Genomic DNA, 25,073 nt, shown 5'->3' on the forward strand with positions numbered 1-25,073 from the left:
GTGTGAACCTGGTCTAGGCTTGTTCCTTGGCTAGTGCTTTGCTCTGCGAGAAAAAGCGGTAACAGCCTACAGGTTGCTCTGCAAGAGAAGTAATAACAGCCACTCAGGAGAGTCCCAGGTGCATTGGGGCTTGTTCCCAAGGTCCCTGTCTCATTTATGGTTTGGCTTTTTTTAAAGATTTTATTTATTTATTTGAGAGAGAGAGCACAGAGGGAGAGAGACAGACAGACAGAGAGAAGCAGACTCCCCGCTGAGCAGAGAGCCCAACGCAGGACTTGATCCCAGGACCCTGAGATCATGACCTGAGCCAAAGGCAGCCGCTTAACTGCCTGAATCACCCAGGCGCCCCTCATTTATGTTTTAAACCACAAAGTTTTGGGATAATTTGCTATGTAGCAATAGATAAGTGATGCCCCTATCATTATAAAGCAGCTGGCCTAAACATAGAATTATCATATGACCCAGCAATTCTACTCCTAGGTATATACCCCAAAGAATTGAAAACTGGGATTGAAACACATATGTGCATACTCCTATTCGTTTCAGCATTATTCATAAGAGCCAATAGGTGGAAACATCCCAAGTATTGGATAAATCAAATGTATATACATACAATGGAATATTATTCAGCCATAGAAAGGAATGAAATTCAGACACATGCTACAATACGATGAACCTTGAAAACAGTATGCTAAGTGAAATAAGCCGGGCTCAAAAACATAAATGCTGTATTTCCGCTTATATGAGGTATTTAGAATGGGCAAATCAGAGAGACAGATTAGAGGCTTTCAGTGCTGGGAAAGGGGGAAATGGGAGTTACTGCTTGATGGTTACAGTTTCTGTTAAGGGCAGTGAAAAAGTTTGGAAGCAGACAGATATCGTTGCACAGCAGGGTGAATGTAGTTAATACCACTGAATTGTCACTTCAAAATGATTAAAATGGGAAATTTTGTATCATATATAGTTTACCACACACATAATAAGATGGAGGAATGGTCTTTTGAGTACTGGTTTCAGTACTAGCTAGATGCAAAGTACACGTTTTATGGACATATGCTATAAATCAGCAATCAATAATATGGTGCTGTTTCTCCCATAGCCAGAATTCATGGAACTGGGAATCAAACCATGGAAATGGGAGTGGACCCTTCCTTTATTATCCCTGTGATACCCTAGTAAAAGTCTTCCTTTTTTTTTTTTTAATTTTTGCTTCTAGTCCCCAAAACTTTGAGTTCTGATTGTCAAGAGCAGAGTTTTTCAACCTCAGCATTTTGACATTTCGGGCTGAGTAATTGACAGTCCTGTGCATAATAGGATGTTTAGCAGCATCCCTGGCCTCTCCCCACTAGATGCCAGTAGCACTCCTTCCCCTGTTGACACCTTTATAGTGATTATGATATTTGTGTGCATTAAGGGTGGGAATGATTGTCAAAGATAAACAAAGCCAGACATTAAAGTAGCAAAAACAGATTTTATTCAGAAACTATTGACTGAAGGTAAAGGGCTGAACTCCATTCAGATTGTGTAGAAGGTGACTGGGTGTTTTAAAGGGAGAATGAAATAACATATAATTCAATTTATATGAAATGTTTAAACAGGCAAATCTATAGAGACAAAAAGTAGATTATCGGTTGCCTGCGGCATGGGTGGCAAGACAGGATTAATTGTAAATAGGCACTTAGGGGGATGGAATGTTCTGAAACTGAATGTTGGTGATGGCTGCATTACTTGGCAAATTTACTAGAAGTCATTAAATTGTACACTTAAAATGTGTAAATTCTCAGGTATATGCTTTTATATCAATAAAGCTATTTTTAAAAAAATTAAGGGAGGGGGCACCTGGGTGGCTCAGTCGTTAAGTGTGGGAGAATGAGACGTGGGCTAGCTGATTAGCTACAGTAAGACCTAAATTAAGTAAAATAGTTAAAATAGACAAAGACCTAGAGATTCTAATCTAACTCCAAATGCTAATTATTGTTACTCCAGACAAAATAGATCTGCTTTTTTGAAAGTTTAGTAATGTATCATGTCGAAATGTGGCAAGTGCCTGCAGGATTGTCTATAGATCAGTGCTGCATTCAACTTTAAAAAAAAGGTGCGATTTCTTTACCAATGTACATATCTAATTTTTTTATTTTTAAATTTAATTTACTAATTGCGATTGGTTCTGAATGCACTGCATTTATGCATTAGTCAAATGCATTCACTACCACAAAGTTAGATATCTGATTTACCATCAAGTTCATCATTTCATTACAAAACAAGGAACTTTTCGTCATAAGCTAATTTACTAAATAGGCAAAAACATTGATTTGTCGTTAAAAAATTATTGCCAAAGGTCAGGTTTATAAGTATAAAGTCGTGCGATGGCTAGTTTTTATTTAGAAAATATTCGTGTAATTTTACATATGGAATATTAATGTTTTTACTAAATAACATCTGATTTATTTTTCTTTTAACTTTTATTAATAATTTATTATTATTTAATAACTGGGTAGGTAAATTTAATATTGACTATCAGAAAAAGTCACATGCCAAGCAATTTTCTTCAAAACGCGATTATGAGCACTAGACATTACAAAAAGAGGCGCTACCTTATAGGACATTTTCCCATTATTTAAGCGACCTAGGTGATTTTTTAAAAGACGCTATACCCGCGTGTTCTTATCACCCCACCCCTAATAACCAGGCTGCAGAATGGCTTTGGGGGCCCGTTTGTTAGGGTGCGTCTTGAACCCCTCCGCCCGTTTCCCAGTGAGCCAGCACGAGCCGGGCCTTGAGGCGCGGATCAACAGCATGGGGCTCGCAGGCCTCCTCCCCCGCCCAGTGCTACCGAGGCGCCGCCCGGCGCCGCCAGCTGGCTGCCGCCTCCGCCGCTTCACAGAGAAGAATGGGGACCCGCCCCTTGGGGTGATTGACGGGCTGCCTCCTCCAATGGCCAACGCGCTCGGCCCCGGCGGGCCGGGCAAGGGCCGCGGCACGCGGAGGAATCTCTCCTGCCCTTTAGTCCCGGGCTAGGTGTTGCGGCAGGCGCCATTTTATCGAGCAGCCTGTCTCGGGTGCCGCCATGTTGGTGAGGAGAAATCACCGTTACGGCCAGTGTCCAAATCCCCGCGTCGCTGCACGCCGCCCGCCCGCCCGCTCCCAAGCCTCAGCCACCGGCGGCGAATAGAGACTAAAGCGGCAGCGCCGGCAGCGCGGGGCCGTTGCCCAGTGTTTGCAGTTAGAGCCCCATCTCTCTGGCGTGGTTGTTAATAGACTGGAAAGTCTGTGTCTGTGTCGCTCACTAGTAACCGTGAGTTTTTACCACTTCGTCACCTCTCGGCGGCGGCCGGGAGCAGGTACCCGCAGGCGGCGCAGGGGTCCTCCCCGCGCCCCGCCGCCGCCGGCCTCGCAGACCTGTCCTCCAGCCCCGCCCCGTTCTTGACCAAACATGACAGACTCTGAACATGCAGGGCACGACAGGTCGGGAACCCTTCTTGTCTGTCTTTCTGTCGGATGAGAGGAGGGGTCTTGGGGCGGCGGGAGCGGGCCGGGGCCGCGCGCCTCCTGCATGACTTAGACGTCTCTGTGTGGCTCCATCCGTTCCATGACGTGCGCCCTTATGTAAAGCCCAGGCTGGCGGCCGCGGGGGAGGTCGGCCCGGCCGCGCCCGCCTCCCCGCGCCGGGGTCCTTTCCGGCCGGCCCCGCCCCCGGCCGGCACGTGCGAGCCCCCCGCCCCCGGGCGGCTCCGTCTGCCGCTCGGTCTGCGCCCGGCGCCTCCCGCGTGCTGGCTCGGTGCTGCGGTCCAGCCTGGGTGGAAGCGAAGCCTCTCCCAGCCCAGGGTCCGCCGTGCACTTCCGGATGGGACCCGCCCGGAATTTGTAATAGCGGGTGTTCTATTTGACTACTGCCCTGGCACACTCCTAAAAATAAACTTTTTTTTTTCTTAAGGAAAATTTTAAACAACCCCCCAAGGCCATGTATTTATAGTCTTACTCCTCAGAATTTGAAAGAGTTTCAAATTAAAAATGCTAACACAAAAGACTGAGGCTATGCAGACCTTAGTGTAGCACAGCTTTCTCCTGAAGTAAAAACTCCGTGGTGATTATCCCCTGTAACTGCATTTTCTAAATACTGTGTGTAATTCGAACACTTAACGGAGATTCTGATGTTTTATTTTTGCTTTAAGGGCACATTCTTGGTTCCTTTTAGAGCTTTGGGGGTATTTTCATATTTTAAAAAGCGCAAATAGCATACTTAAGTTTTGGTTAGTTTTTAAATTTACATTGCTGTCTACCGTGATTGTAAAAACAAAAAGAGAGGGCTTTAGTTCATTAAATTACTGCAATAAAATCTCTTGCATCTGATTCTTATTTAGAATATTTAAAAATATGGAACCTGGCAATTACTCCTTTGTAAATAGAAGTAATCAAAAGTATACATTGTACTCTAAACTAGATACAAATTGCCTGTTTTACCTGTGGAGTAATGTGATAATGCTTTTGATGAAGCATTCCACACACTTTTTTTTTTTTAAATAACCCCACAAGCAGAAATAACAAACATCACTGAAATTTGAAATATCTAAACATTTGGCAACCTAGAGAGTGTTAAAAATATTTAAACAACTTTGATATCCTAGTGATGAAAGATCATCAGAAGACAAGTCAATTAAACATACAGTAATTTTTAGAAAGTAAAAAACACTTAAAAATTATGGCAATATAAGCTTGCACTTGACAGATTTTTCATGATTATTTTACATTATTTTGTCACTAAAATGACAGAATTCTTGGAATGGGTTAACGAAATTTTGAGAAATTTCCCATTCTGAATTTCCCACTCTGAATATCTGTGGACAAACCAATGACTGGGTTTTGCTAATGCAGCCTGAAGTTCATTGTTTTGTATGTAAGAAGGAAATGTGTTCTCTGTTCAGAAATCAGCTTCAATATGTAGAATTATGTATTCTATGTAATGAAGAATTGTCACCAAATTCAGGTATTGAAATAACTTTGCCAGTTAGGAACTGTGATGCCCGACTTTAAAAAGAATTTGGAATTTTAAAATATTGAATTAGAAGTTAAAATTTTAAAGAAGTTTTTGTAAGATTTATTAATAGCTTAGTACTAAGAACTAAAGATTAAATAATAGTGATATTTAGTCTTTTTTGTTTTATATTAGGACTAAGAAAACATTTACTAGCAATTATTGAAACAAAAAGGTAAGCTTCATTTTAACTTTTTCAGTTGTTAAATGACAGTATTCTTTTGAGGCAAGAAGATGATTTAACTTTCTCACACATTTTTTTTGTCAACCTATATGGAAAATAAACAACTACATCAAAAAACAAAGTGGATTGGAGTCAGGAAATGGTCTAGCTACAGCTTTGCTACCACTTAGCTTTGTGAACTTGAGCAAGCCTAGTTTGTTTATTGGTAAGAGGGTTCTACAAGAATTTTTCAAGTTCTTAAAAGGCCAGTGTTTTTCAGCCTCCTCTGGGAAGCTTTTTAAAAAGTGTTGCTTTCATTTCTATCAGTCTGAGCTTCAGCCTGGGTTTAAAAAATTTTTTAAAGCTCCTCAGGTAATTCTAATATATGCCAAATTGAGAACCACTGTACTAGATTAATGTTTTACAATCTTAGCTAATCATCAAAATCACTTTAAGGAATAAAGATTTTTGTCTTGCCCAGAGCAACTGAATCAGAATCTCTAGGGGAGGATTGTGGTAATCTATTTTTAATAGCCTGCCCAGGTGATTCTTAAGAAATGTGGGGAAAAGTGGACTAGTCTGTGGAATCCCGAAATATTTGGTGCTTCCATATTACAGCTATTCTATACTGTAATACAAGTTTCCACAAATTATTGGAGAAGATATATGAATTCCGGTATTTGGAGGTAGGCATTGTTTCAGGGATATCCTTTTTCTAACATTTTTGAAAGTTAAGGCATATTGTGAGTAGAAGGGAAAAAGTTGAATATATGATTTTTATTTACAACTGCTTTATACAAATTAAAATATTGCTGTTATAATTTACATCAGAATGAGATTTTAAATGGAAATGGAAATTCACAGAAGGCACAATTTTTTTTCTTTTAAAAAATGGTAGTTTCTTGCACATGTTTTATATGGTGAACATTTTGCACAAGATTTGTTTGCCAAATGAGGTTGCTTTTTTAAAAAATACCGATTTGATGTACTTTTCTTTAAATATTTTCATGCCTGGAGTGAAAACACGGTATTTTTATACGTGTTACTAGTGTAACAATATGCAAAAATTTGTGGATATATAGAATATTAGTAGAGGCCTTCTGCATAGGATCTGAGAAATCAAGATTAGAGGTGGAGAAGGAGTTGGGGGAAGCCAAAGGGAGATAAAATTCTTGTCTTTTCATTCGATTCTTCCCTTTCATCCATTTCTCTTAGGCAAAACTTTAGCCACCTACCTTTATATTTCACTGGATGTTGACCCAGTTAAAACAATACAGAAACAACTTTTGAAGGCTAAATACTATGAGTCCCTGTTTGGACATGTACAGTAGAGTAGGAAAGATAAATATATACCTAAGTAACTATTACATAATTTTCTGAAATATGCTAAAAGTGAAAAGTTTTACAGGATCTGTACTGGGAAAAATGATAATTTTAACATGAGTAATATAAGAGCTTGTGATTCTGAGAGTCTTTAATTGATAAGAGCTATGTATAATACTTTCTTTTGGGAAGAGGTTATTCTTTGCCCATTATGAACAACCTTCCTACCTTCTTTCCCTCCTCTCTCCCACTTTCCTTCCTCATGTAAAACAAGAACAAAACTCCAACTAGTCAGAATTATAGTAGTTTATATTTTCTCTCTGCTCTGTATCCCCCCACGCATAATGATTAAAACATTGCTAAGAGACTACACTGGAGAATCTGAAGGGATTGATGACAGAGAAAATGATTACACTTTCCATTTGTAACAGGGTTTTCATTTGATTCTCACATTAATCCCATGAGGTGGTATAGTATTACAGTGCTCAGTAACTTGTTTACGAGATCCCACAGATAGAGGCTAGGTAGAGCCTAGGTATGCAAACTCCTGCCTGTAGTATTATTTTTCCTCTTCATTATCTTTATATGGGGATGGAATACAATAAGTTCTAGCTTTTATTTTCTAAATTGTTTGGGATTGTAATGTGGTACAATTAAGAGATCCCTGCATTCTCAGTAAAACCTGGGTTTTGATCCTGGTTTTTCCTCTTAGTTAATATTTTTCTATTTCCATGATTATTTTTCTTATTTGTGAAATAAGGTAGTTGAACTAGGTGATATTCATTCTCCCCTCCTACTTTAGTTAAAGTCAGTAATTTTAATTAAAAAAATTGCAAATGCCTTATTTCATGTTAGAGTTCACTTAATGTTCTATAAAATACCTGGTTTGTAAATTAATATGTATACTTGAGCAAATGCCCCCCCCCACTAAGCTACTAATTATTTTTAATTGTGGTAAAATACACATGTAAAATTTACATCTTAACCATTTGTAAGTGGACAGTTCAGTAGTGTTAAGTATCTTCACATTGTTGTACAACCAATCTTTGGAACTCTTTCATCTTGCAAAACTTAAATTCTATCATTAGTTTATTTTCTCCTGAATCTACTAATTTATTGTTAAAACTATCAAAATGAGCTTTTCTTTAGCAAATATAAAAAACTCAAGTTATATGTCACGTTCAGGTTTGATGTTGGAAAGCACTTTGACTCTTAAGACATTTTTCTTTTCCTAGCCCTTCGTAAACAAACTATTTCATTTACTTTAAATTTTCATTGATTAAATTTTCATTCAGCAGATTTCTGTGCCAAGTATATAGTGTTAAGCACTGGGGAAACAAATTTGAATACAATATCACTGAACTTGCTCTCTGGGATCTTATAATGTAGTAGGAGAAACAGACTGGTAAATACATAGTTATAGCACTAGTCCTATAATAAAGGTATAAATTGATTGCCGTAGTGGCATAGATGGGGGGGCTTCAGGGAGGCATCATGGAATTAGCTACATCTGAAGGATGAGTAAAAGTTTGGCCAAGCAGAGTCAAATATATGAAAAGCATGAAGAAGCGAACTGGCATGGTGGGTTCAGAGATGATAAAAATGTTAGTATGTAAAGCGTGTACAGCATATTTTGGGGAATGAGGAAAAGGCTTCAGTGAATTAGGGATCTGACCCTGAATGATGTAAAGAGCTCATCGAAGTTATTTTTTTTAAGTTTGCTTATTTATTTATTTATTTACTTACTTACTTACTTAAGTGAAAAAAGCCTAGAACCCGGAATGAGCCTAGTGTAATTAAGGAAAGAACAAGGGAGCAGTGTGGCTAGAGAAAACAGTGAGCAAGGGGGAGAGAAGTAAGAGATGAAGTTAGATGGGCAACAGGGGCGATTGTGTAGGGCCTTGTAAAGCCATTTTAAAGAACTTGGTAAAGGAGCCACTGGAGGATTTGAACAGAGGAGGAGCAGGGTCATGCTGTGGTAAAGGAATGGTAAAAAGGAAGTTGCTTATGGTAATTTAAGTGACAAGTGATGATGGTTTTAGGTCAGTGAGGAGAAAATGGTTGGATTTTGGATATGGTTTGGAGATAGAACCAATAGGATTTGCTGATGGATATGGCATAGGAAAGAAAGGAATGAGTCAGAGCTACTGTAAAAGACTAGAAATTGGGTAATGAGGACCTGATCAAAAGCATTGGCAATAAGAAAGCAGACAAAAGGGAAAAATTCATGAGATATTTCTTAGAGTTGATAGAACTGGAGATAAAGATCTGAGAGTTTTTAGCAAAGATGTTAGTCAAAATGATGAGATCACCCAGGTATGTGTAGTAGACAGTAAGGAAGACAGAAGTTTTCTGGAAGCCAAGGGAGGAGAAAGTTTCCAAAGAAGGGATGATCACAGAGCAGATAAAGGAAAGGGTTGGAAATTGGCCACAGGATATCCTAAATTAGGGCCGGTAAAAGCATGCTTCAGGGCTTGCAAGCAGCTGGCCTTCACACCTAAAATCTGTCCACATTATAGTTTGCCTGACAGGATGTTTAAAAATATTTACGTTTGAATGCCATTGGACTTGACTTGTGTTCTTTATCCCCCAGTCTTTTCACTGATACTTTCTTTGCAAACTCAGCACCTGATGTCTTGCTCATTAGGTGACTTGCCTGATCATGTAGGCATTTGAATTTGTGACCCTTTGTTACGCGATGAAGTCAGGTTTTCACCTGGACAGGTGGGTGATCTGGTTTCCAAAAACAGAGATAGGTGGCCTTGAATTTACCAGGTCAAGCCTCTAGTCAGTCTAGGGCTGTCCCAGTATTCTTTTGTGCATCAGTGCCCCCAGTGGCCTTGCTTCAGTTTTTCAGATTCGGAAAAAGATCAGCCTCAGAGCTGATCAGACGTGAAGATGTTAATTCATGCTAAAAAGTAATAACAGTGGCTAACATTTACATGCTGCTGTTTTAAGTGCTTTACATGAATTATTGCATTTAATCTTCATGACAGCCCTACACAGCAGCCCTTATTTTACAAATGAGGAAATAGACACTAAGAGATTGATGAATTTCCCAAGGTCGCAGAGTACATCAGTGGGAATTCAAGTAATCTGATTCTAGAGCCTGCATTTTTATTTGAGGATAGACATCCCTAACACAAGAGAATGTGTGTGTGTGTGTGTGTGTGTGTGTGTGTATCAGAATACCAATTCAGTCATGTAAAATGAGGATTAGATATTTGCATCAGGGAGGGTATTCTCTCCATGTAGAATGTTATATGGAAAACAAAATTACAAAAATTGCCTAATGAACAGGAGCATGGGATTAGAATGAGGGAGTTGATTGTAAATGACTGGAATTTTAAATGGCGTCAGGGTCTGATAAAGTGATATTTCCATCTTCATAACGTATCTGCCAAGCAGTTACTTGCATCAGCCTTACAGGATATCCCCTCTCCTGGGCAGTGCTTACATGGGCACTGGCCACATTTGTCTCTACCTTTCCTTCTTCATCATTTCTATCGCTAATCAGCCCTACTTTCTGATAGGTACATTTCTTTTCATTGCATGTTAATATCTTAAATTTAGTCATCTTTTACTTGGTCATGTGTATCTGACTTCCTCATCTGATTCATCTTATTTTGATTTTATGGTTGAACTTTCTGAGGTGATACTGTTCTGAGGAGATACTATTTCTAGTATCTTTTTTGAGGTGTTTGGGTCCTGGAAGGTGTTGCTTGACTGCTGATGCCATGTACCAACCCAGATAGCTGTCATTGGATGACCTTTGCAAAAGCCGTTTCAGCAGATTATTATTACTCTTGGCAAAGAACAACCTTCCTCTAATGTAAAATAGCTTTATATTTATTTTCTTTTGCCCTCTCCTTTTTTTTTTTTTTTTTTTTTTGAGTAGGCTCCACACCCAGTGTGGGGCCCAATTCAGGGCTTGAACTCATAACCCTGAGACCAAGGTCTGAGCTGAGATGGAGTCACACACTTAACCGACTAAGCCACCCAGGCACCCCATGCTTTGCTTTGTTTTTAATGTGAGTTCATGGCTTAACATTACTACTTCAAATGAACTCTTGTAATACTTCAGCTTTCATAAATCATACCCACATTTTTGAGTGGCAAATAACCAAAGCAAGTCCCAAGGAGTGTTTAAAGGGAATCCTAAGTTAATCATCATTAAAATTATAAAACCATGTAAAAATCATTAACAATGTATTTATAAGTGATAGAACAAAAGAACCTAGATTTAGAACTCGTGATACTCAATATTTTACATATATTGCTATTTATAATTCACATACTTTAATTCATTTGATTCATGTAGACAGAACAGTTATCAATATCTTCACTTTATAGTTTAGGAAACAGATTTGGAGGGTAAATAACTATTTACCACAGTCTATGTCTCATAGCATTTGATTTCATACTCTTCCCTTGCCACCGTTGCCTCATGATGGTAGTAATTTGACACCAGATGCTGGATTGGGATATTGGATCCATAAAAGGGTTTGGGTTTTTTTCTTTTTTTTTTTTTTTTTTAAAGATTTTATTTATTTATTTGTCAGAGACACAGAGAGAGAGGGAACACAAGCAGGGGGAGTGGGAGAGGGAGAAGCAGGCTTCCCGCCGAGCAGGGAGGCCGATATGGGGCTCAGTCCCAGGGCCCTGGGATCATGACCTGAGCCGAAGGCTTAACAACTGAGCCACCCAGGCGCCCCAGGGTTGTTGGTTTTTTTTTTTTCCTTTAGATATTACTTGATCCCAGGCAATTTCAGCCTACTTTATTATAAATTCATCTTATATGACAGTTTTTCTAAATTCTAAAACAATTAAAAATTGAATGTATAAAGAATACCAATTTTCACATATTTTTAAGAGTATGAAATCAGTTAAATCTAGCTACGTCTGCACATTTTTAGCTATGGAAAACAAGAATTCTTCTATTGTATACGGGTTTTAACCTATTAGGAGAATTTATTGAAGATGCATAGAGATCAAAAGAGCCAACATCTCTTTTGCTTGAATTTTTCTTGATGACTGGCAGTTGACAATAAAATATTAGATCACTGGTTCTTTGTGTGTGGGGTTTGAGTTCTTTACAAAGGCTACTCTTTGGCTCATAAAGGAGCTTGTGGGTTGATTTCTTTTCTACATCCTTGGCATACATAGGAGTCTATTTTAAAATTATGTTTTATGTAAGCAAACAAAAATGGAAGTGAATAATGCATTTATGTAAGAAATTCATACATATTTTGGCTGTATATACATATCTACCAAACATACATTTTTTAAAAATTATAGATACCCAAGCGTGAAAACCAACATTTGACCAAATCTTAGACTAAAGTTAATATCATCATCATAGATTAAATTTCTGGAATGCGTGAATAAATCTGAAATATCCCTCAAGTTATTATAATTTATTATTAGAAATTTTAGTGGTCTATTTTTAAAAATAGGACATTCCAGTGAAGTAATAATTTCTCAACACTGCCTATTGCTAAATTACTGCTATAATTGCTACAATGCACATTATTGGTACTGAATAGAGGGTCACCTTCAAATGAGATTAGTGGAACACAAGATAGTTGGGGGAACTTTTTTTCCTCTAACATTTTCCTTTATAATTTTTTTAAAATATCTGGAGCAAAATGATTGATTACATTACACATAACTTTAGAGTTTTTTCCTCATGAAATTTGGAGGTAACAAAGCTAACATTCTGTTTTTAATTCGTCTACAAAAGATATGAATTCTCAAATAGGATTTTTTTTCTTGAAAGATTCATGGGATTAAATAATTGAAAATATTCTTTAGAAGTTATTTTGTGTAGTGTTATGAATGTTAGAATGCCAAATAAATGAATAAAGTTAGAATCATGACATAATTTCTATTTTTGTGTTTTGTATTTTTTTTTAAGATTTTATTTGACAGAGCAAGAGCGCACAAGCAGGGGGAGCAATAGAAGGACAGGGAGAAGCAGGCTCCCCGCCAAGCAGGGAGCCCTATGCGGGGCTCTATCCCAAGACTCTGGGATCATGACCTGAGTCAAAGGTAGATGCTTAACCATCTTAGCCACCGAGGTGCCCCTGTTTTGTATTTTTCATTTAAATTTTTATAATCATTTGTCAGCTCAAACAGTGTATAATATTCTTCCTTAAAATCAATAGCTAAATTACTCTCTCAATATTATTACTCCGGTTTTTTACTTGGCTATTTGAGGATTGTTAGTTTCTTTTGTACATAAAATGGTTTTCATAATCATTAATTGCACATTTTTCTCTTACATAAATGTACATTTGTACTTCATCTAATTGATAAAATTTTAATATATAAAGCACAGGGAAATTCTTGTTGTAAGTTATACCTGAAAATGGATATTCAGATACTAATAGTAAATTCAGATGACATGGCTTTTTTTAATATATATGACCTATTATGCTGATTAGATATAATAGTAACTAACCTAAGGATCATGTAATTTCCAGTCATGTCATACTCAGGGATGCAGAAATGACTTGAAGCAGGCCAAGGCAGAATGGAGAAACATGCTTTAGCTGGATACTGAGGCCAAAGCCTAATTTTGGCATGTCTTTTATTTATTTATTTATTTATTTTTAAAGGTTTTTTATTTATTTGACAGAGAGACACAGTGAGAGAGGGAGCACAAGCAGGGGGAGTGGGAGAGGGAGAAACAGGCTTCCCGCAGAGCAGGGAGCCCGATGCGGGGCTCGATCCCAGGACCCTGGGATCATGACCTGAGCCGAAGGCAGACGCTTAACAACTGAGCCACCCAGGCACCCCTTGGCATGTCTTTTAAAAAAAAATGTACTCTGACAACACTCCCTGAAACCTGGAGCCCTGGTACCTCATATCGTAGGTAATATGATAGCAAGTAATTTGGCGTATTAGGAACGTTAACAGACCAAGTGGGATTTTTTGAATATTACTGGGTCGTAGGCAATTTTACCCAGTTCACTATACATTCATCCAACAAAACTTTTTCAACTTTTGTTCTGATGTCATGACACCTAGAAGATTATTTTCTAGCTTTCAAATTCTGTTTACTTTATTTGCTGAGATTTGTTTCTATTGAGTTTCTAGTTTCTCCAGCCTATACTGGAGAGCCTAAGTCAAGAGGATAAATTGAAAGGGAATGAAAGTAAATGAATTTTAGCTTAGTGAGATAACCAAGATAGTAAGTGAAATATAAAAAAATTATTTAAAAAAATGTAGTCTCAAAAAAACCTATGGCGGGGCGCCTGGGTGGCTCAGTTGGTTAAGCGACTGCCTTGGGCTCAGGTCATGATCCTGGAGTCCTGGGATCAAGTCCCGCATCGGGCTCCCTGCTCAGCAGAGAGTCTGCTTCTCCCTCTGACCCTCCTCCCTCTCATGTTCTCTGTCTCTCATTGTCTCTCTCGCAAATAAATAAAATCTTAAGGAAAAAAAAAAAAAAAAACCTATGGCAAGCTAGTACACAATGTTGTTTTATTCCCGTAATATTCTGTCTCTGCTTATGGCATAAAGGATGTTTGAGGAGTAATATGGTTTTCTTTCATGATGTCAAACATACAAGCTCAAGGATATATTTAAAAATTCTTCATTTCCCTAGATTAATATACAGCAATGCCTCTTCTATCTGGCACTGGGCAGGGAAATTAGCATCAATAGATATTAGCAGAAACTAATTTTATTATAAATATTTTCAAAGGATCTCTTTGTAAATAAAATATGTGGCATACTTTCCCCTCTTACTAACTAGACAATTACTGATTTATCTTTTTCTTAATTACTTTGGATCATCATGAATATCTGTTGTCACCATAATCACTATGAACCCTAGGTATTATACTCCATCTTGTTTTTTCTTGTGTCCAGGAGACTTTGGAAATATGGGAGGCTTTCACACAGACTGATTAAGCTAAGTATTGCTTAATGATAGGATAAAGGAGAAACAGCCTCAGGAACAGACTCCAGATTTGGTCTACCACAGTTTCTTTTCTGCTTTTACTTGTTTGAAATAATTTTTCATTGTTATTCTCTGAAGGAAAATAAAGGAAATTTCCCCCTGGAATCCATGCTTTTGGGATTTGTAACCTTTCCCAATTTCTATGAAATTATCTGTCATCTTCCATACTCATTCCATTAAAATGCATGTATTTCGGGCGCCTGGGTGGCTCAGTTGGTTAAGCGACTGCCTTCAGCTCAGGTCATGATCCCAGGGTCCTGGGATCGAGTCCCACATCGGGCTCCCGGCTCAGCGGGAAGCCTGCTTCTCCCTCTCCCACTCCCCCTGCTTGTGTTCCTGCTCTCGCTGTCTCTGTCTCTGTCAAATAAATAAATAAAATCTTTAAATCTTCTTTTTTTTTAAGATTTTATTTATTTATTAGAGAGTGAGCGAGAGAGAAACAGCATGAGAGAGGAGAGGGTCAGAGGGAGAAGCAGGCTCCCTGCTGAGCCGGGAGCCCGATGTGGGACTCGATCCCAGGACCCTGGGATCATGACCTGAGCCGAAGGCAGTCGCTTAACCAACTGAGCCACCCAGGCGCCCAATAAATAAAATCTTTAAATAAAAAAAAAATGCATGTATTTCAGGTAAATCACAAGAGAAAAGGAAACCAGTTGAGGGCTATCTATTATGAACAGTGCTAAGTAATTACCTAACTTTATCTCAATCCTTACACAACTTTGTGATGGTAGATTGATTGATCCTATCTGTAGATAAGGAAACTGAATATTAGGGGGCAAGATAATTGGTTCAAGTTAGTATAGGTAATATATGACTGGGAAGCAGAATCTGAACCCAGATCTTTCTGGCTCTAAAAGCTTTTGTTCTTCTACTTTACTACCATGCCTCTTTAAGTAATCTGTCTTAACATGCCACAAGTTTGGTTATTGTTCTTGTTTAACATTCTCGCTTTAATTTACAGGTTCAGGTGAGTTCACTTTGCCAGAATCCTGGGTCCTTATTAAATAAGGTGTTTGTTTGATTTTGGTTTGGGTCCTCTTCAACTTTAGGTGAAAATTGCTATTCTGGCAGCCAACTACTTCATTAGTATTTGACTCTCTTTTCTGGATATTGGTGCTTAGCTCCCTTTTGTTTTTATTGAACGGCAAACCTTAGTGATAACATAGCAGTTTTCATTACTTCTAGCATTCCTCTCTTTTCTTTGCCTCTTCTGACTTTGATGTGGAGGCTTTCATCCTACGAAAGCTGTTAACCTAAACTGCACCACTTTTTTTTTCCCAAGTCACATAAGTGATTTTTAAATAGAATTAAACAGTCATCAGAAACCCTGGAGGCCAGAAAGCAGTGGGATAATATATATTTCTAAAATTTTTTTATTTAAGTACAGTTGACATACAATGTTAGATTAGTGTACAACATAGTGATTCAACAATTCTATACATTACTCAGTGCTCATCACAATGAGTGTAGTCACCATCTGTCACCATAGAATGTTATTATACATTATTGACTATATGCTCTATGCTGTACTTTTCATCCCCATGACTTATTTATTTTATAACTGGAAGTTTGTACCTTTTAATCCACTTCACTTATTTTGCCCTTTCCTTTAACCCCCTCCACTCTAGCACTCACCAGTTTTTTCTATTTATGAATCTGTTTCTGTTTTTTTGTTTGCTCGCTTGTTTTATTTTTTAGATTCTGCATGTAAGTGAAATCATATGGTATTTGATTTGTCTGACTTATTTCACTTAGCATAATACCCTCTGTGCCCATCCCTGTTATCACAAGTGGCAAGATCTTATTCTCTTTTTAGGGCTGATTAATATTCCACTGTGTGTGTGTGTGTGTATGTGTGTATCTCACATAATATTCCACTGTGTGTATATATATATCTCACATGTATTGTGTGTAATATTCCAGTGTGTGTGTATACACACATATCACATATCACACACACATATATATATCAGTATATATACATCTTCTTTATTCATCTAGTGATGGACACGTAGGTTGCTTCCATATCTCGTCTATTTTAAATAATGCTGCAATAAACATAGGGGTACATATATCTTTTCAAATTACTGTTTTCATTTTCTTTGAGTAAATACCCAGTAGTGGAGTTACTGGATTGTATTTCTATATTCAGTTTTTTTGAGGACCCTACATACTCTTTTCCACAGTGGATGCACCAATTTACATTCCAACTAAATTGCACCACTACTTTATCAACTTGTCTGGGACCCTGAAATGAATGGGGAAACCTATTTTCCAGCTCTATGTGATTTGATTCTTTTACTTTTTAAAAAATCTATACAATAAAAATTTTTGACTAATTTCCTTTGAGCCCCTAAAAAAATACTGTTTAGTAAAAAGAAAACCTTATAGCACCTTATAACTCCAAGTGCCATATTTCAGTCCAACTAATCTAGCCTGGTGGCTGCCATTTCCTTACAAACATTAAAATAACTTCTGTGGGGGGCACCTGGGTGGCTCAGTCGGTTAAGCATCCGCTTTTGGCTCTGGTCACGATCCTGGGGTCTGGGATGGAGCCCCATGTCGGGCTCTCTGCTCAGTGGGGAACCTGCTTCTCCCTCTCCTGCCTGCCACTCTGCCTGCTTGTGCTCTCCTTCTCTGTCTCTCTTTCTCTGTCAAATAAAATCTTTTAAAAAATAAAATAACTTCTGTGGAATTGAAGTAACTCATATTTACCTTTGCATGTGAGAAATGCAACTTTTAGACCTTAACAGTTTCTCTGTATCATCTCTTAAAATACCACTTAAAAGTGTGTTGATGAAGTTTCTTTTTCTCAACATTTTATTATGAAAAGTTTCAAATATGCAAAGATATTGAAAGAAGTTTACAGTAAACACCCTCATATCCTACCCACCAGTTGGTGAGCTTCTTAATCTTCTTTACATTAGCTTCTATTAAGTGGTTTGGCTATTTGCAGTTTCCTCCTAACACCGAATGTGTGTAGCTATTATAGCAACATGGTGAAGAATTACGGGTCTGGAAATCAGACCCGAGTTTGGGCTCTAGCTCTGTCATCTACTAGCAGAATCAGTTAAGCCCCTTGCTTTACCTGTTTAATGAGGATAACATATTTCATAGTTAACATGAAAATGAAGTGAACTGATTGAACATGTCTGCAGCATAGTAATTATTCAGTAATTGTTAACTATCATATTGTTTTTTTTTACCATAAATTTGATTTAAGATGTTATTTTACTTCAGAAATACTGTTACTTGATCATAAATACATTTGCTGGAATTGAAGATAACCTTAAATAGTGAAAGAATTAGATAATAAAAAGTGTGGACTAAAAATTGCTGAGAATTATATTTTATTTTATTTTTTTTTATTTTTGTTTTTTTAAAGATTTTATTTATTTATTTGACAGAAAGCGAGAGAGGGAACACAAGCAGGGGGAGTGGGAGAGGGAGAAGCAGGCTTCCCGCAGAGCAAGGGAGCCCGATGTGGGACTCGATCCCAGGACCCTGGGATCATGACCTGAGCCGAAGGTAGACACTTAACGACTGAGCCACCCAGGTGCCCCTGAGAATTATAAAAAATTTTCAAAGTCACATATCCATAATCCTCTGAGGGCCCCCAGCTTTTTATAGGTTCTGTTCCAGGCAGTATTTTGGCCTTCATGGGGAAAATAACAAAATTAACTTACCCTTTTTTGGAAAAGGAACAGCTAAAATTGAATTATTTGCGCTTTTTATTTGTTAATATCTAAATTTGAGAGATTGATTGCAGGACTACTAAGACAAACTGGCACTCTAGTGAATGATGAATGTTAGTACTTTCTTTAAAGAATAGCCATTAGGGGCGACTGCCTTCTGCTCTGGTCATGATCCTGGAGTCCCAGGATGGAGTCCCTCCTGGAGCTCCCTGCTCATCAGGGAGTCTGCTTCTCCCTCTGACCCTCCCCCTCTCATGTGCTCTCTCTCTCTCTCAAATAAATAATCTTTAAAAAAAAGAATAGCCATTAGTTTTATTTATGTTCTCTTTTGTTTTCTGTATTTTGTTGATTTCTGTACTTATATTTATTATTTTCATTCTTCTCCTGGGTTTACCCATTTCTAAGTTCTTTAGTTGAACATATAGCTCATTTGTTTTTAATCTTTTTATTTCCTGAAAAATGTGTTTATTTTTTTATTTTTTTTAAAGATTTTATTTATTTGTTTGACAGAGAGAGATACAGTGAGAGAGGGAACACAAGCAGGGGGAGTGGGAGAGGGAGAAGCAGGCTCCCCGCAGAGCAGGGAGCCCGATGCGGGGCTCGATCCCAGGATCCCGGGATCATGACCTGAGCCGAAGGCAGACGCCTAATGACTGAGCCACCCAGGCGCCCCAGAAAAATGTGTTTAAATAAAAGCATAGGTCTCCTTCTAAGGACTCCTTTTCTTTGTTTAGGTCTTTTAATAACTTCATGGTGTACTCTGCACCAAATTTATACTGGGAGGTTCACCAGGAAGTTACATTGCTTGAATTTAGATGTTTCATTATTATGTTACTGATATATTCAGTACCTCCATCAGATCATTATAATGCCTGCTTTGAACGTTTTGAGGCTGAAATGATGGGGATTATGTGCTCCTGTGTTTTGAAGATTAACACATTATTCATTCATATCCTTACTACTTTGAAGAAAAATGTTGACCCTATTCAAAAGAATGACCTCAGGAATAAGGAGGTGACATTTAAAAGGTATAAATCATGGGAATGTTTGTAATACTCCTGGAGGATTGCCTGAACGATAATAGTCTACTAATTTCTCAATATTAGTAGTTTTCAGCTAATTTTTTTTTTTTTTTTTTTTGCCTCAACACTGTTGTAGAAAAAACATTCCCATCCATTGACAAAGTGTGTGTCTTTGAGTGAAGAGTGTCAAGTTATCAGGTTCTCCAAATATGTTCCATTCTTCTTTTGGATTTTTGCTTGGTTATTGCAGTGGCATCCTAACTGCTTTCCTGTGTCTGTTTTATTTCCTCTTTAGGTCTGCTTTTTACTCTCAAAGTTATCTTTCAGAATGGAGATCTAATTACATCGCCTCGTTTCCTGGAAACACTTCAGTGCTTTCTCATTTATATTAGAATAAATCCCAAACATGGTCAAAGCTCTGCATGATCTAGAACCACCCATCACTCCAGCATAATTTTAAACCAGTTTTCCCTTTGTCTTTATAATCCAGTGACGTTGGCATTGTCTCAGTTTCTGTCTCAGTTCTTCTACACAGAAGTTTTGCTATCCTATTATCTCTGCCTGCCACTGGTCCCTCTGCAACCTTTTATCTCTTAGGCTGGAACTCCTCACCTCAGTTCATTCATGACTTCCTCAAGGAAAGCCTTCTGATAAATGACTTTCTCCTGTTGGGTGCTCTCATAGCTCTATTTACCTTCCACATTTACTTGTATGGTTGTTACTTTATATGTATTTATATGATTCTTTCATTCATGTCTATCTCCCCCATCACTAGATTAAAAACTTCTTGAGAGAAGAAACCATGTCTTTCTTGTTTATCATTGTATGCCCACTGAGAAGGTGGTGAATAAATACATGTTAAATGAATGCCTCCCCTTTCTTTTTGGGGAGGACAGAAAATTCTAATATACATACAGTTTTTGAGAATCCCTGCTCTAGGTGTTGTAGATTTCATCCCCAGATTAAATCAGAATATCAGAGGAGTGCCTGGCTGGCTGTCTCAGTTGGTTGAGGGTGTGACTCTTGGTCTTGGGGTTGTAAGTTCCAGCCCCACGCTGGGTGAAGAGATTACTTAAAAAAATAGAATCTTGGGCGCCTGGCTGGCTCAGTCGTTAAGTGTCTGCCTTTGGCTCAGGTCATGATCCCAGGGTCCTGGGATCGAGCCCCGCATCGGGCTCCCTGCTCTGTGGGAAATCTGCTTCTCCCTCTCCTACTCCCCCTGCTTGTGTTCCCTCTCTCGCTGTGTCTCGCTCTGTCAAATACATAAATAAAATCTTTAAAAAAACAAAAATAGAATCTTAAAAAAAATCAGAACATCAGACAATTGTGTACTTGGACAATATTACTTTGTTTCCTTATAAAATTGCTTTTTCACAATTGGATTTTGGCAGCAAGCCCTTGGTTCAAATTGAGGCATGCTTTAGGTGATAAACTATTGCATTGGTTGTATGGACACTATTGAAGGTAGTGTCCATTGTGACAAGTACTGACCATTGTATCAGATAATGTCTTTATGAGGACTCAGGGGAGAAATTTCTTTCTGATCTCACTACTAGAAAAAACCATGCCTCTCTTGAGCAACTGGTCTGTTTTTGTCTTGGAAGTACTGTTGTCTTATACCTAATCCTGTTTCCTGAAGCCAAATTTGCAGCTCCCATATAAAAATTAGTCAGGGATCTCTGGCATACTCCTGTGTAAATTAATCTTAGTCTTAGCTTCACCTTAATCTTTAGAATTTTAACATATTTTATATATTGATCAATAAAGGCTCTATAAATAGCATTCAAGGAATAATAAAATTCACCCAGATTTTTTCTTGAAGCTAAGTTAATCCGCTTGCTGGGTAAGAAATGAGTTCACTCTGTCTCTCCGTGCTGAAAGTGAAAAAGAGAGGAAAAGAAAAGGTTTATTATATATTAGGAATTCTAGGTTTTATGTTCTGATTGGGTCATTTGGGAACTAGAAATTCTTCTTTTTGATTTTGTTCTGCTGTCACAAAAGCGTAGAGATTGCTTTATAAAGAGGTCTGAGGTGGGATATGAAAGTGTCTGTTAGGTTCAGAGATATAAGATCAGCACTTTTGTTTTTTTCTTTTTAGATCAGCACTTTTATATGCACATGCTGGGAACTTGGTAGAGTTTTATTTTAACAGTACTGCCTTAGTCCTACCCTTATAGAACAGCATGCTACATATTCACTGCTGTATGGGTTATGATCTTTGTAGGAATCGTGATCAAAGGCCTTAGTATTTAGCCTGACTGAATATCAGAGTACTTTTGTTTTCCTTCTGTTACAAAATGAATTTTTGTACCATCTGATGAAATAACAGCTGTGCAGAAGCATATATGACTCTGGAGACCAGGCATTGGGAGACTGTGAGACAAGTAAGAATAGCCATGACTAAATTCTAAGAAGAGACTAGAAGGCACTTTAGAGTGATGACCAAAGTAAGGGAATCTTACTTCTGAGTCCACTTTTTTTTAAGATTTTATTTATTTATTTGAGAGAGAAAGCGAGCGAGAGAGAACATGAGCGGGAGGGAGGGGCAGAGGGAGAGAGACAAGCAAGGACCCTGGGATCACAACCTGAGCCAAAGGCAGAGGCTTAACTGACTGACCCACCCAGGCGCCCCCTGAGTCCCCTTTTGATAGCCAAGTTGTCTTTTGTTTGAATATAGATCGGCCAACTTTCCCTGTGATATTACTTCATGGGCAGCAGGAAGTATTAGCAGTAATTCATATTTTTTTCTTGGCTTGCCAGCAAGAAATCTAGAGCTTATGCTATTATCCACAATCACTTAGATCAATGACTTTAGTTTGTTGTAACTCTGGGGCTTTGCGGTATTATCTTTTCAGTCAATGTTAATAACAAATTTTGGATAACATTTTCAAGTTATGTGACCTCTATAGTTGAAAATAGAGTCCTAATGATTCTAGCATAAAGAGAGTATCTGTTTTTTTCTCCAGGGAGATCAATGTCCCTTCAGACACTCCCACAGAAGCATAGTCTCCTGAAGGACATGGGAAGGAAATATCTAATATTGTCTAATTATTATATTTTTATATATAGTTGTTATCTGTATATGCAAGTTAGGTTTTGATGAGGCAAATATGAATAAGCATGTTGTGGATTCTGGAAATAAAGATTAGAAGGGTCACGTATGTAAAAACAGAAGTAGAATTACTTGTAAAAAAAAGTGAGAAAGAGATTCTTAGTTATCTCTGGGATACAGATAACTTGCATAGAGTTAAGCAAAATTTGGAAGGGTTGCCATAAGACTGTGGAGGATGTTAGGCTAATTAGAATTTATAATTTTGCCCATAAATTTGTACCAAGTCTCATTCTTGAAGGAATTTGTATTTGAGTTGAGGCTTTCGCAAATTCTAAGGTTGGCTCGAGGAGTGAAACTTGCTATAGCTGTAGATAGTCAAAAAGGGATAAGCTGAATTTCTGCAAACCAAATACATTCCAGAGGGTGTAAGAATGTATTGGATAAAGAATGAAGATTAAAAACACTTTGAAAGTTGTAGATATCTGTCAGATTTTACCACTGGTAATTTGTAAAGAGAAACTTTTGCTGAAACAAGTAAGATGAGCCATCTAGCATGTAAATGTTCAAGGTCCAGTTTGGGGATAAACATAAAATCATAAAAATTCATGTCAGGTAGCTCTGCTATGGCCCTGATATGACCAGACAGTGTTCTCCTTGAGAAGAAATAACTAGTTTGGGAGGTATAAGGTGGGGAGTTATGTCAGGTCTTTATCAAGAAGATCATACGTAAGCTATATAGGTTGAGGGAAGATACCAGAGTAGGCAAGCAAGTTTTCCGTTAAGGATGCTGACAAATTCAGCCAGTAAAATTGTTTATTACTTACATAGACAACAAATGTAGGATCACCATGGTGTTAGCTCCTTGTGTCTATTGTCTCACTGGGTAACACTGAAACCAAAGAGGCCAGACAATCACAGGCAACATGAGTGGTAGGGTACCCTGTGGCTGAGGAACAGTGGCCATATGAGGAGAATATATGGAGGTGGGTTAAAAATAGCTTTGTTAGCAGCACCTCCCAAGACTGCCTGTATTTCTGTATTCTGGAGGACCATTCTTCCGGGGCTCAGGTCAGCCTACGGTTGAGCCTTGCCTGTGTGAGCTAGGTGGAGACATGTAAGGTTGCCAGTGCCTCAGTTCAGAGCAGTTCTTCTACATTATCCATGGTAAAGGAGAAATGACAGGGTGAATTAGAACAAAAGCATGAAAAGAAAAGTGTTACAAGCAATAGTTTCAAGTATAGAAATTTGTGTTCTGTTGATCTTAGGATAAGCAGCCTATTTCTATAAAGTTGTCTGCTTCTGGAATGTAAAGGCATCCTTGACATCCTGACAGTCACTTGGTACCTTCTGAGAAATGTCTTTTTTCTGGTGATCATGTCATCTTTTCCCAGGATGCTTGTATTTATGAGTAATATCTTTGTAATATCATCTATCAGGAGTACTTGTATAGTATTTTATTGAGGCTTTTATGTTTCTTCCAGAAGACTCAGTTTCTGATCTATAGCTTGTAACAGGAGCCTTTAGGCAAGCATAAAGAAAAAGCAGAAACTACCTGTGGAGGTAAGACTGAATGGTTCAGGTTAAGTTGTTTTAATAGCAACAATATCAGAATGGGGAGAAGTAGAGTCCTTTATGAAGCAGATCAATTTATAAGGATTTAGTGAAATATACCTCAGAATAAGAACATATCATGAATATTGAGGGCATTGAGCCATTTCAGAGTTTTTAATTAATACCACTGTGTGTTATGATTTTCTCCAGTTGTCTGCAATGTAGATATTTAAACCTAGAGATAAAATCTTTTAAAACTTAATTATTTTTTAAAATAACAGCTTTATTGAAATAAAATTCACCTTTTTAAAGTATACAACTCATTGGCTTTTAGGATATTCAGAGTTGTGCAATCATTACCACTCTCTAATTTTAGAACTTTTTTTTTTTTAGAACATTTTCATCACTCCAAAAAGAAAAACCCCATGACCATTGACAGTCAATCCTCATTCCTCCCTCTGATCTACCTGGCAATCCCTAATCTACTTTCTGTCTCTATGGATTTGCCTAAGAGATAGATTCTTTTAAAAATAACAACTGAACAGTTGTTTACATGTCCATAAACATGAATATGCCTCTTCCTCAAAAGGATATAATCACTCTATTATTTTACATTAATGAAAAGTCATCCATATAGAATTGAACTGAGAGCCTCTCTTTTTGATTTATTAAATTTAAAAAAGTGTTTTGGGTTTAGTAAAAAACAGCTTTCATAATGGTGTTGAGCTAATTCAAAATCTAGAGAATGCTAAGCACTCTTAATTATATTATTTCTTCTGTTTTTTATTTTTCACAGAGCTAAATTAGTATCTGATACATTAGTAGGTGCTCAATCAAGATAGCTTTATTTTGTTTTGGTGACAGAACTGGCTTTAGAAGCCAGCTGTCCTCCCTGGAAGTCTCCTCTTCCATCATGCCATACATGCTTTCCATTTGTGCCCAAAGCTGATTTTTGTAAAGCATTTGTAAACAGTTCATGGAAATGGGGATCAATGTTCTTTATTTCCTTTTTCTATCCTATTTCTTGTAACCATACACAGATTTAAATTCACAAGTTTAAGTTTGTTGTGTGAATGCTAAAATGGTAAATAGTCTAAGGGAGAAGAAAGAAAAGTAAAATACCTTTCATTTCTTTTTGTCTAATGACAAATATAAGCACCCCATATTTCACAGTTAAAGAATTTATGTAAAGTAGGACATAAATTCATAGGCAGCATTTTTAACTTAAATACTTAGGTTAAATAGCTCCAGTCAAAATGTTAAGTATGA

At 37.7% G+C, this 25,073-nt stretch overlaps 1 protein-coding gene across 2 annotated transcripts in view; it reads left to right on the forward strand.

Moving 5' to 3' along the window:
• The first annotated feature begins 3,079 nt into the window (after positions 1–3,079).
• ZC3H6 (zinc finger CCCH-type containing 6) overlaps positions 3,080–25,073 on the forward strand; it is a 63,867-nt gene continuing 41,873 nt past the window's right edge. Inside the window, exons 1-2 of one of the 2 annotated variants that reach the window (XM_035001060.1) lie at positions 3,080–3,465; positions 5,168–5,207. In XM_035001060.1, coding sequence (XP_034856951.1) covers positions 3,450–3,465; positions 5,168–5,207 — 56 coding nt within the window. In that variant the 5' untranslated portion in view covers positions 3,080–3,449. The remainder of the gene's footprint in view (positions 3,466–5,167; positions 5,208–25,073) is intronic. The other variant, XM_035001061.1, reaches the window with a different exon arrangement.

Source organism: Mirounga leonina, unplaced genomic scaffold, assembly GCF_011800145.1.
Source record: "Mirounga leonina isolate KUSES-001 unplaced genomic scaffold, KU_Mleo_1.0 Mir_125, whole genome shotgun sequence".
NCBI lineage: Eukaryota > Metazoa > Chordata > Mammalia > Carnivora > Phocidae > Mirounga > Mirounga leonina.